Below are 13221 nucleotides of genomic sequence, written 5' to 3'. Positions count from 1 at the left end.
TTCAGTTAATAGTCACTGGACGATACAGTCATAAGTATGACACTGGGAATCAGTGTAATTCTATTAATTGAATCAATGAAATCGACGTACCTGCTGATTGAACCGGTAAATAGAAAAAATATTTTGTACGTTTCACTGCAATTTCAATTTTTGATGTCTTTCTTACTGGTAATTATAACGGATAGCGTTAGGAATTAAAAGAATATTTTACAAAATTATTGCATCTTAACTTGTGATTAGGACCCAGAGGTGCAGAAGTTGTTTATAAAATGACGACGCACACTTTAGCCCGTATTCAGAGACTCGGTTTTAGTGCTAATAGCGCGCTTTTATATTATTTGTTAGTGAGCTTATAGGTGACTGTATTCAGAACCACTTTTAAGAATTCAAAAGTGCGCTATTAGGCGCCATGTTGGGACTAACAGCGACCTGTTAGGAGATGTAGGCAGAGACACGTTTAAAGTGACAGGTCACTCAAATATGGTGGAGAAGATGGAGGCTGTTGCCAAAGTGGACGAAGTCCGCGAAGTTAATCAGATGGGAGTGAGAAATTTGCAAGTTTTTCGATAGACGTGATCCGTTTCGTACGTGACGTCATCCTTAGGCATTTCGGCCGTGTTCAATGCTCAGAGGCTATCAGAATCGTGGGGATTTTCATCCTCCACGAAATCTTCCGGGCAAATTTCACTGATTGTGAAATCGAGCCTGGAAGCTCTTGAGAGGGCAGGACCTTCAACCGTACCACTCGCACACGAGTGGCGACAGCAAAAACTAATCTTCTTTTCGGCGAGTTTCCACCGCTGCTATGCACCTCTTATATCTTTTCATCCCCTCTTAATTTCAGTCGTTGCCATTTTCTCTGTTAGTTTCATTCATTTGTCTCTTCTACTCTTTCGCAATCTAGCATTTATTTGCTTTAGTCTCTAGTATATATCACGATTGCCGCTTACAAATTGTACGAATAATGCTTTCGATTCGACGGTTAAATTCTCCTTTCGTTCCATGGCGATCTACAACCATTTATTTTTGTCATTTTTCATCTCATGCCTGTCTTATGATAGTTTTATACCTACTTCATTTTAACAATTTATCGTATCAATTATTAATAGCTTGCCTTGAAGAAAGGGAATTCTTGAATTTCGAATTTCAAAGATGGCTGCAGTTTCCACCAAATATCAAGTTCGCGCTTTCCGAATGCCACCGAATACTTCCGGACATAATCGAGTATGCTCGAGTCTTCCCGAATGATTCCGAACGCGGTTGAAGGTACATGTTACAATACGCTGCTTCCCTGTTAGCAGCGCATCGCTACCTAAAAGCGGCTGAAATGCGAGTTCTCATCCAGAACTTCACTTCTGAATACGGTCGGTAACAACTCGGCGCCAATCACTTTTAACTAATAGTGACACTGTTAGTGACTTCAAGAGGGACTTCTGAATACGGGCTTAAGTCTCTCTCTCGATTTTAGGTTTTCATTATTGCTTAATCAACAGCAGAGTAACGTAGACAATCGAGCTCTACAAGTTTTTTTCAAGTTTAATTCACCAATATCAAGTTTAACGTTGGTTCTATCGTGTTGAAAACAGCTACACATTTCTTCAAAATACCTGTTAATTAATCTACGCAACAAACACAATATTATATCTTAAATTATAAGTAAGCTAAATTGTTTTTGATGTTAAAATAATTTTTCTATTATTCTTTTTGTACGTACGGAAAAGACTAAAAGATTGTTTGGTTTTGTTATAACATTGCTTATTTTTGGGTTTCGTTTTCAGGATACATTTTTTGGCTTACACTATACACGTTTCATACTATACTTCTTTTTGTATATTTTTTATATAACGGGCACGGCTGTTACTGAATCAGTATTTTGGTCTTCAGCTATAATTTTATTTTTAATTTTATACCCACTGGCGCCCTGCGTTTATTCATACTATTAACATTTATAAAATCTCTTATTGACATATACATTTTACTTGCATTTTTTTTTGTAGCCACCAATGTTTTTTTATCCTTTCTCATAAGTCTATATTCCTTGTCTCCATCAGAGACACTACCCACTGAGCCAGCAGTCCAATGTATGACTTCAATTAAGAATTACAATCAATATAATTATGTATATGAAAACGTATATGGCTATTCAAAAGTACGAAGTTACTACAATAAATTATACGAATATGTATAAGCATGACTTAAATACATCATAAAGGAAAGTATCGTCCCAATATTATCATAAGTTACATCAATTCATTATACGTGCAATAATATGACCAGTTTCTGTCATCAACAGTAAGTGAAATTCGACGAGACAATGCCTCAAAGAATATGGTGACGTCACAAGGACCACACTAAAGGTAGATATCCTATATACACAAAGCCACTGACTGACCAGTGAACTAGACCTGAAATCAATATTTTTCCATTGAATCATCGAACAACTGCAACGATCAGTAAAATTTTTACTGATAAATTCTTTTTTATAAAGTGGACTATAAAACAAAAACCAATGTAGCTGACCTGAATCCTAGATTGCACCCGTTAGCAATCAGACGTAAGCTCTATTTTGCGCCGTAGATTTCCTGCGAAAGGTACTGCGATGAGCTAATAATAGCAGCAGTGGGGCAGGAGCAGCCGTGACCTTGGCTTTACGCATTTATATAACGCACGCCCGCGAATTGTCAGCTTATTTGAGCGCCATCAGTCGCTCCTCTCGTTTGGCTTCGTCCTCCACTCCTTTTTGGTTACGTCAATTCGCTCTATTCGAGCGTCCCTAATCACAGGCCAAGAATCGCCAGGTATTTTATCCATTGTTCACTTGTGCACACGACAGGACTCAGATTAGATCATGGAAATGTTATGTAATGAATGAAAACAGTGATAACATCTTAACCAATTACCAATTTTAATAATGGCGGTAAATAATTAATGACAGTATTTTACAATAATACAGGATGTATTCCATTACGCATTGAAATTTTACAATTATTTTAATTTCTAGATCTTCCTTCATTCTCATCGTGTCTTTCCGTAATCTTCCGTAAACATTCGTGCTTCCTCCACTGATTTATAACCTCGAAGATCGTATGTACGTCACATATTGTTTTGTCAAGTTGGTATCTTTTGCGCTTCTCAATTTTACGTTATAATGTGCACTATTAATCGCACGCCCGCTGTAATCTAATTTAAAGATGGTCTGTGCATTTATATCAAATCCAGATAGAGGGGTTAGAATACGACAGAAGGAAAGGTCAAATTTCCAATGATATTTCTGTAAAGTTTAGGAATTTTTTAACCGTTTTGTTACGAAGACATGTGCTTATAAATTTTGACAATTTTATACGGCAAATATACGCCTCAATGCTAAACAAAACTAGTGCCGTTATTTAACTATTCCAAAATTGTGATATGTCAAAACTAGAGCAACGAATGAAACGAATGAAACACTGACCAATCGATGCAATGAACATTTCGGAAAATGCCGATGAAAGCTCAAATTTATTAACTTTATTGCATAATAATGAAATTCAAGTTTTCATTCGGCTAATCCGACAAGATGGGAATTACAGTTTTACTCGAGGAGCAGCCTGACAACCTTGCATGTATCAGCTTACGCGTATCGCGCATGCGCAGAATCTGTACCATTTTTTGTCGTTAAATAAAGCAGAGGATGCAACAAAATTATTTATATATTTGAGAAACAAATTAATATTAGAATAGGGTGTAATTCTTGTAACACTGAATAAAAGGTAGAAATTACGTCGAGGCTGCTCGATCATCCTTCAAGCATTGAGGTTAGGTACACGTAACAGCCGGCAGATCAGCGACAAGGTTTGCGACGTTGCCGCGCTGTTGCACGTAAGTTGACATGGCTTATAATAATTGTCAAAGTTGTTACTTTTACCTAAATATTTATATTACGTAGAGAATCAGATTGATCGTGTAAAAAAAATTCCTACATCATTAATCTAATTCTATGCTGCTTGTTAGAAAAACAAGTCACATATATTTATCACTAATAAAAACAGTTGCCCATATGACTTCAAAGTACTGCAAGAATAATGTTAATAACGCTGAAGCATTTTTACATTGATTTTTTGTTTATCTGCCACAGAAATTCTGTCGATTCCTCTCGGTATCATCCACGTAAAAGTTCAGCCGTATCGAACGTGCTTGACCTAATTATTTTTTCGACCTCATCCACCCCCCTTACGGCATGCCTTGCTTTTTATCTACCCGGCCCTCGTTCCAGTAGCATCACAAACTACCCAGAGAAATAGTACAATCTCGATTGGTATAGTAGAAAAGAAAGGAAGCTTCGTTACCGTCGCATCGATCTGGAACAGTTTCAGGAGCGGAACAGCGGAACAGCGGAACGACCGAGCAGCCGACGGCTGGCTTTATTAGGCTGAATCCTCTGACTCCTTGCAAGCGGCCGGATTCATTGGGTGGAAAAGAAGTCTCTTGGTAATGTCATCGATTATCAATGGCATCGTGGGAGACGCTGCCACGAGGAGAATGATAGTGGGAGTAAAATAGTGCGTGTCAATTGCAACAGTGACTAGTTAGGAGAAGTGGAGGAACCTTGGAATCGGAGTAAACGTTGCATAAGCATTTCAAATTAACGTCGACCATTTGAAGACGCCAAGGAAGAAAAACACGTGGATCGTATTATATCCTGACATTCGAAATCAACAGTTACTTTAAGGATCTATGGATTTAAATCTAGACAGAACCTGTACGATCAGGAAGAATTTGAGGGATCTTTATACCACGATGTCTTTAATGCTTCTCGTGATTCTGTGTGGGACGTTGGTCGGTATTGACGCGTCGGATCAGAAATGCAGATTTATGGAACCCAATGTCACGAGCTCACTAGAATATGTTTGTATAGAGGCTGATATTTCAAATCTTGAGGTGTTGCCTAGTAATGTCGAATTTATTGAATTTTCAGTCTCACGGTTTGAAATTATTTCCCCAGATACTTTCAGTAGGTTTTCTCGTCTGAAAAAATTGAATTTTTATAATTGCGATATACAATATATAGATCCTGCTGCGTTTCGAGGACTGAACAATCTTGAGTTTCTGGTTATTTACAATTCGAACATCGGCGTGGTACATGCTTCTTCGTTTCAATATTTGCCTAATCTCCGTAATCTTGCTCTTAAGAGGACCAAGATTGTTTACGTGATGCCTGGGGCATTCTCTGGTCTTATCAAACTCACGACCCTGAACTTGCATGATAATGACCTAAATTGTTTACCAATCGATCTTTTCTCCGATCTTCCTAGCCTGAAGAGTGTTCAGATTGATAGCAATCCTTGGCTCTGTAGTTGCCTGGAGGATCTAGAAAGTTTTTTTAAGAAAAAAGACATAAATATGATATACGAAAAACCTTCTTCGAGCCACAGAAACGAATGCATGACGGAAGTGAAATTGAAGAATCATGGAAAGTTTTTTCCGGGTAATCAGTCAGAGCCTGGAACTATCATTGCAAGTTCAGGAGACGTTGGTAACAGTCTCTCATTTTTATTTAGTTTGGAAGATGACATACGATGGATAAGTGCAAGTGCTATCAGTGTCAAGCGGATACCACCTTACACTTTCTTCCGTTTTGGCAGCAGCCTGCGCAGTCTCGAGTTTCGGAATTGTAATATCACTGAAATCGAAGATGGTGCCTTTGCAGGATTGGCCAAACTCAAACGACTCGTATTGGTTGGTAATTACATTAACGTTACAAAAGCCAATTGGTTTTACGATTTGGTTAATTTAGAAACTTTGATCCTCGATTCCAATCAGATAGTAAATATTGAAAATGGCAGCTTTTCATCACTTGGCAAGTTACGTCATCTCAGTCTTATTAATACTAAATTGCAATGTTTATCGAAAGACGAGCTTAATAAATTGGTAAACCTGCAAACATTAAACGTGACTTCCAAAACCTGGGATTGTGAGTGTCGAACCGACTTGAATAATTATCTGATGGATCGCAGGATCAGATACAAAATTAATAACTTCGGTTGTCCCTTAAGACCATTGGCAACAAACGAGATTGGAGAACTGAGAAAGATTACAAAACGGCATCAGACTCATGAGATTCACAAGGAGACAGTGAGGAATACATCTGTGGTATTTAGAAATGGATCAGTGTCAAAAACAACAACAGCAGTACAGACCATACAGGAGACCCCCCGACTGGACTTTGATGATGAAGTCCTAGTAGGAAATGATTGTTGCACTTCCTGCCGCCAGGTGAACCATGATCGTTTTACAATCGCATACGCATGTAACAGGGCAACCTTGGAGCAGACGAACGGAATTCCAAGCTCGATCGATGCTCTTGAATTTCATTCATCGTATATACCAATAATAACAAGAAGGTCATTTGCCAGATTTGGGAAAAACTTGAAGATGCTGAAGTTCTGGAATTGTCAAACAGAAAACATCGAACGTGATGCATTCTTGGATTTGGTTGCACTGGAGACTCTGATTATACAAGATAATAATTTGAAGAGCGTCGAAGAAATGTGGTTCTATAATCTAAGAAATCTGAAACACTTGGACTTGAGCGGAAATAAAATTACGGAAATCGAAGATGGCGTCTTTAGTCTTATACCAAATTTAGTAACACTTAAGATTGGGAACAATCCCATGACTTGCATCAATGTGGATTCCCTGGAAGGACTGCGTCATCTGGAGTTCATGAGTATAGCTCATAATCCTTGGACGTGTCACTGTAAATTGAGGCTGGTCCAGTATCTGGAAGACCGTCGTATTTCCTACGAGAATGATGCAGATCAATCTACGTGTTACCATTCTACTACAAGAGCTACACCAAGTGGTACAGCTGGGCCACCAACACCAGGTTACGACCCGACGGGCCCTCCTGTGCCAAACCAATGTGAAAAAGTCTCAAGGAAAGGAGAATGCACCTTTGAAGAGGGTCCGGAACCATGTCGAATCATTAAGTACAAATGCGCCTACGGTAATCTCTTTGTACTTGACCAAATTCCTGCTAACGCGGAATCCATTGAGCTTACCGATGTTTGCATTCACAATCTACCGCCTCGTGCTTTCGCGAAATTCCATAACCTCGCTAAGCTAGTAATTCGTAACTCCAGAATCCACGTGGTCGAGCCCGGAGCTTTCGATGGTCTCATCAACCTCAAGGAACTGGCGATTCACAACAGTCATCTGAAGATCATAGAGTCCTCCTGGTACCACGGCCGTCTGGATAGTCTGACGAGGCTGTCTTTGACTGGAAACAAAATCACGAAAATCGAAGATGGCGTCTTTTCGCTTTTACCGAATTTACTGACATTCCATATCGATGACAACAGCATGACTTACATCAATTTGCATTTGCTTGACAGATGGCGTTATCTTCAGTCTATGCGTATAGCTAAAAATCCTTGGACGTGTCCCGTAATGTTAGAGCTGATCCGGTATCTAGAACAGCGTAAGATTTCCTACGATGAAGACAAAGTAGATGAATCTCAATGTTGGTCTACTATTACAGCAGCTCCGCCGACTGTTCCGACTGATTCGGAATTTTCACGCTGCAACGAAACGACGAATCTTGTTTCAAATCACTGTATACAAGTCTCAAGGAAAGGAGAATGCTCCAAGTACCAGGTTTCGGAACCAGATCAAGTCATTAAGCACAGATGCACCTACGGTAACTTGGCTGTACTCGACCAAATTCCAAGTGACGCGAAATACATTGAGCTTGATGATGTCTGCATTCACCATTTACCGCGGTGTGCTTTCTCGAGATTCCATAACCTCGTTAAGCTAGTAATTCGTAACTGCAGACTCCACGTGGTCGAGCCCGGAGCTTTCGATGGTCTCTTCAAACTCCAGGAACTGACGATTCACAACAGTCATCTGAAGATCATAGAGCCCTCCTGGTTCCACGGCCGTCTGGATAGTCTGAGAAAGCTGTCCTTGACTGGAAACAAAATCACGAAAATCGAAAATCGCGTCTTTTCGCTTTTACCGAATTTACTGACATTCCATATCGATGACAACAGCATGACTTACATCAATTTGCATTTGCTTGACAGATGGCGTTATCTTCAGTCTATGCGTATAGCTAAAAATCCTTGGACGTGTCCCGTAATGTTAGAGCTGATCCGGTATCTAGAACAGCGTAAGATTTCCTACGATGAAGACAAAGTAGATGAATCTCAATGTTGGTCTACTACTACAGCAGCTCCGCCAACTGTTCCGACTGATTCGCAATTTTCACGCTGTAACGAAACGACGAATCTTGTTTCAAATCACTGTATACAAGTCTCAAGGAAAGGAGAATGCTCCAAGTACCAGGTTTCGGAACCAGATCAAGTCATTAAGCACAGATGCACCTACGGTAACTTGGCTGTACTCGACCAAATTCCAAGTGACGCGAAATACATTGAGCTTGATGATGTCTGCATTCACCATTTACCGCGGTGTGCTTTCTCGAGATTCCATAACCTCGTTAAGCTAGTAATTCGTAACTGCAGACTCCACGTGGTCGAGCCCGGAGCTTTCGATGGTCTCTTCAAACTCCAGGAACTGACGATTCACAACAGTCATCTGAAGATCATAGAGTCCTCCTGGTTCCACGGCCGTCTGGATAGTCTGAGAAAGCTGTCCTTGACTGGAAACAAAATCACGAAAATCGAAAATCGCGTCTTTTCGCTTTTACCGAATTTACTGACATTCCATATCGATGACAACAGCATGACTTACATCAGTTTGGATTTGCTTGGCAGCTGGCATTATCTTGAGTCCATGCGTATAGCTGGAAATCCTTGGACGTGTCCCGTCATGTTAGAGCTGATCCGGTATCTAAAACAGCTTCACATTTCCTACGATGCTGACAAAGTAAATGAATCTCCATGTTTGTCTGCTACTACAGCAGCTCCGCCGATTGTTACGAATAATCCGCATTTTGCAGCTTGCAACAAAACGAAGGATCCTGCTTCAAATCACTGTATACAATTCTCAAGGAAAGGAGAATGCACCATCGACAAGGTTCCGGAACCAGATCAAGTCATTAAGCATAAATGCACCTACGGTAATTTGACTGTACTCGACCAAATTTCAAGTGACGCGAAATACATTGAGCTTGATGACGTTTGCGTTCACTATCTACCGCCGCGTGCTTTTTCGAAATTCCATAACCTCACTAAGCTTGTAATTCGTAACTGCAAACTCCACGAGGTCGATCCCAGAGCTTTCGATGGTCTCTTCAACCTCCAGGAACTAACGATTGACAACAATCAGCTGGAGACGATAAATTCCTCCTGGTTCCGCGATACGACCCAGCTCAGGAATCTGACGTTGACTAACAATTTTCTGACAGAAATTCCAGTGGATATATTTCCAGAACAGATGAAAAGTCTTGAACATTTGTCGCTCCAGGGGAATAACTTGACCTGCGTTTATACTAACATGTTGACAAATTTAAGTCGTCTGAAGAGTATGGAGTTTGGAGATAATAAATTAAAATGGCGCTGCCGGACAGAATTGGTGGATTATCTGGATTTGTGTTATGTGAATTACACGAAGATGTCATATAACAGCAAGACATTCGTAAGGGATGTATTTGCAGACAAATTAAGAGGTTCAAATTTATCGAGTACAAACGTAACGAGTTTCCTGAAGTTTCTTGCAATTGGATTGATATTTCTGGTACAATGCTTTTAATCATTTTATATTTTTCGTCGACTCGTAAAAATGCTGTTAACGGTCACTGCTGAATTACGTAAATCGTTCTTGGTCAACGTAAAATTTTCATTTTACTCAATAATACAGTTACTCGCGTAAGGTTTATGCGATCTTCAAATGTACATACTTTAATTTCTCACAAAATCATAATATGTAGATTAAGATATGGTTAATATATGTTCTAGCTTTGATCATGATAATAATAAAGGCAACTACACAATTTTTCAATGGAGATGTACTAGTCGAAATATTCGATAAACTCTTGATTAGTCAAAATTATCAAATGTGAGACTGTTTGCCAGTGAGGGCTCTGATTATTTAGACATACGATTCATCCAACGGAGCTATTAAGATTCCTTAACAGTTTGAAGATGCTAACGTCATCGCGATGTGCTGATTTAGTAATTTTCTTAAATAACAGACTGATCTAAGAAAAATGTGTTTTGACGTACGACGTTAAGCGATTTGAGATTACGTTGAATTGCGCTTTTTTATTTATTCTTGAATGTTTCACTGCGGCAAAAGAAGCCACAGCGACAGTGGCGCCAGCTTGTCAGTGACTCGTGAACTATTCTGTTACGTGTTCATTCGTGTTCCGATAAGCGGATCGGCTACAAGTATCAAACGAAAAGCAGTTTCAGATTCGTATATAATTTCTCTGTGTGTAGTTGGATTAAAACTGGATGAATTATACTTTTGAAAAGTTGTGCGAGGTGAAATGAATGTAAACGGAAGCGGTGTAGTTGGAGTTTGCGGAAAGATAACATTTTGTTAAACGTTGATTTATTTCTTCTTCCATTTTTTTTACTGCCACGTCGACGTATATTTTGTATTAGGCTGACAGACGGTATTAAAAGATGCCCAAGGGCGATTGCTTCTTTTCTGCTACTTGTCTGAGCCTTGCGTGCCATTCTTGTAAGCATAGTCAATGAACAATTCGTCGCTACTTTATAAAATAGAGTTTAGGCCGTAGAAATGAAGTAATGTATAGAAACAAATGTCAAATATAATCGAAATTGATAATGTAGGTATGTTTGACTGAAGTTTTAAAAACGCGCAAGGCCTGGCTAGCTCAGTCGGTAGAGCATGAGACTCTTAATCTCAGGGTCGTGGGTTCGAGCCCCACGTCGGGCGAGTTTATTGTTTAAATTTTTAACTTTTTGGGTATTTAAACAATTAGAGGAAACTTGTAATACGATTATATTTTCAACACCGTTGACAACCAAAACAACATCAAAAAGAACTTCTTATATTTTTGTTCTCCATTTATGAAGAGATTTGCAAATAAAGCACGTAAGGACACTCAAATTTGATAAACAAACACAGACTCTACTTTAGGCTCGAATCTACGATCCAAGACATTAAGAGTCTCATTCGTGTACTATCATATTTTTTTTGTATAGCTACAAAGACGCCTGACTCATAATTCTTTTAAAAGTACTTCACAGTGATAACGATGATTACCGTATTAATAAAATTAATGACAATGAATAAATACTGTATACAGGTCTTCTAACAAAATTCTATATATTATCCTATGACTAATCTATAGTATACAAAATCATATTCGACAAGGAAAAAAAATATATTTCTTAGCAGAGCGTGGTTTCGATCCACGGACCTCTGGGTTATGGGCCCAGCACGCTTCCACTGCGCCACTCTGCTCTTGTGTAATATGTGCCTTGTAACACAGTTCAGTGTTCATACATTCTCTGTCACGAAAATAATTATTAAAATGACGTAAAACATATGAAAGTAACTATAAGAGTATATATACACGTCTGTTACGTACAAAATAATTTTCTAAAAGATACGACTTACTAAAGAAAAAGCGAAATTGATCCACACTTAGTGCGTCATCTAGAACTATTCTGTATAAATTTCCAATCTAATTTCCATAAGTCATGTAATTATAATAAACACAACAATGACTGTGTAGTATAGCCAATTTTTTACATTTTATGTATGTATTTTTTTCAATATACGAGCGTATTGAGCTACAGTGTCTGATGAAATATGCTACATTATATTTGTACAATTGAACCGTATTTTTGTTTGAACTTGTTACAGTAAATTTTCTTATGCCGCCTTCTTATCTTTATTATAATTGTGCACAAAATCTAATACAACTGAAAAGAAATGTTATTTGTGACAATTTCGATAGAGTGACAATCATGTGCAAGTGGCGCCATCATATCAACTAGTAACTACTATCCCTGTATCTGCCTGTATCCATAAATATTGACGCCTTTTTAAATATCTGTAAAAATAAGATTACTGTACACAAAGAAAAGTGACTCTTGAAAATATATTGTAAGAAGTTGGATGAAATAAACGTGGGCCCGAAAGTACACCCGAAATATTCATTAATTTTGGTGTTATAAATTTTAAAATAAGCTACTATGACCATACCGTGAGAAAGGCTCACATATTTTGTTTACTGTTTAGCACCATCTTTCGGTGCATTTGTAAGGTCGTCATTTCAATCGGTAACTCGATCTACGGATGCCTCTGCGACACCCAGAACCGTTGACTGAACAGGTAAACAGACTGGACATCTTCTGGGATATGGTGACACGCAGGCCTGGGTATCGCGGATCCCTACAAACAGAGTTTATCCATTGAAATGATATACATAGGTATCTCTATTCTACATATGTATAAAAATCGTGAATCTGTTTATTTTCAGTCAATGCCAGAACTGATGTGATATCAAACTCGGTAAGATGTCCAGTTTGTTTATCTTCAGTTAACGACGCTAGGGACAGAATACCATTTGCAGATAATCATTCTAATCAGGTACCTAAAAGGAAATCCAGGAGATCAGCCGTAAGACAAAACTTAGGTACAATCCTCTGTTTGGTTTAAACAGCAGAGTCACCCTTGTTCATCAGTATAGTTTTGTTGGTTGTATAAAAAGAATAAATAAAAGATAAAATTTTTAAATTCGAACGATTTGCAGATTTAAAAGAAGTATTTCGAAGCATCATTTGTGACTACATTTCATTCGGGTATGTTAAACTACCCTCGGCTATACTCGTCAACCGTAGTCAACCCTCGACTCCAGATCGACCGACTGGTTAGACGATTACACGAATCGATTCTATCGCAGGGACGAACTACACAAGCTTGCTTGTCAGTAAAGGCAAGATTAGTTTAAATAAAATTATTTTTTTATGAAATCGATACGATGATCGAAAATATCGTACAAGAGGTATCGTTTATAATTGTACGACGTGTCTGATTTGGGAAGCAAAGATATATTTAATTATTGTAATATTTTAATATTAAAAAATGTTGACATCCGGTACTTAGTTGTCAGTGTAATTGTTCAAAAAATTTCTTTTGTTTCAGACAAAGTATTGATTATATAAACCAAATTCCTACAATACTAAGGAAATGTTTGCTTAACATCAGTCAATCGTGCAATATTCAAAGTATCGCACCGTAGTAGTGCACTGGGAAATTTATTTTCGTGAAGCGATTTCGACGTTTTTTTCGTTG

At 38.5% G+C, this 13221-nt stretch overlaps 1 protein-coding gene, 1 long non-coding RNA gene and 2 other non-coding genes across 14 annotated transcripts; 2 read left to right on the top strand and 2 right to left on the bottom strand.

Annotated features, from left to right (window-relative positions):
• Positions 1-1516: 1516 nt before the first annotated feature.
• On the bottom strand, positions 1517-2646 carry LOC112494688. Its single transcript, XR_003060415.1, has 2 exons — positions 2521-2646; positions 1517-2405 (listed from the first exon to the last, which is right to left on the bottom strand). It is a non-coding gene; the product is annotated as an uncharacterized LOC112494688 (long non-coding RNA).
• A 38-nt stretch (positions 2647-2684) lies between these two features.
• LOC107270083 (slit homolog 2 protein) lies at positions 2685-12087 on the top strand. Of its 11 annotated transcripts, XM_025087527.1 has the most exons (5): positions 2687-2917; positions 3002-3088; positions 5292-5464; positions 5538-5715; positions 5800-12087. In XM_025087527.1, the coding sequence occupies exons 3-5, from the start codon at positions 5418-5420 to the stop codon at positions 9694-9696; spliced, it is 4122 nt and encodes a 1373-aa protein (XP_024943295.1). In that variant the 5' UTR covers positions 2687-2917; positions 3002-3088; positions 5292-5417; the 3' UTR covers positions 9697-12087. The 11 variants fall into 11 exon arrangements, with proteins under 11 accessions (XP_015600245.1, XP_015600238.1, XP_024943291.1 ...); XM_015744759.2 differs by having other exon boundaries at positions 2685-2917; positions 3002-3858; positions 4347-5715; XM_025087523.1 differs by adding an exon at positions 4347-4538 and having other exon boundaries at positions 2686-2917; positions 5292-12087.
• Positions 10779-10851, top strand: Trnak-cuu. The gene has a single exon. It is a non-coding gene; the product is annotated as a tRNA-Lys (tRNA).
• On the bottom strand, positions 11311-11382 carry Trnam-cau. Its single transcript has one exon. It is a non-coding gene; the product is annotated as a tRNA-Met (tRNA).
• Positions 12088-13221: the final 1134 nt, after the last annotated feature.

This window comes from Cephus cinctus, unplaced genomic scaffold, assembly GCF_000341935.2.
Source record: "Cephus cinctus unplaced genomic scaffold, Ccin1 Ccin1_scaffold0696, whole genome shotgun sequence".
NCBI classification, from domain to species: Eukaryota; Metazoa; Arthropoda; class Insecta; order Hymenoptera; family Cephidae; genus Cephus; species Cephus cinctus.
The sequence above is the reverse complement of the archived record's forward strand: the minus strand, read 5'-3'. Positions and strand labels throughout refer to the sequence as shown.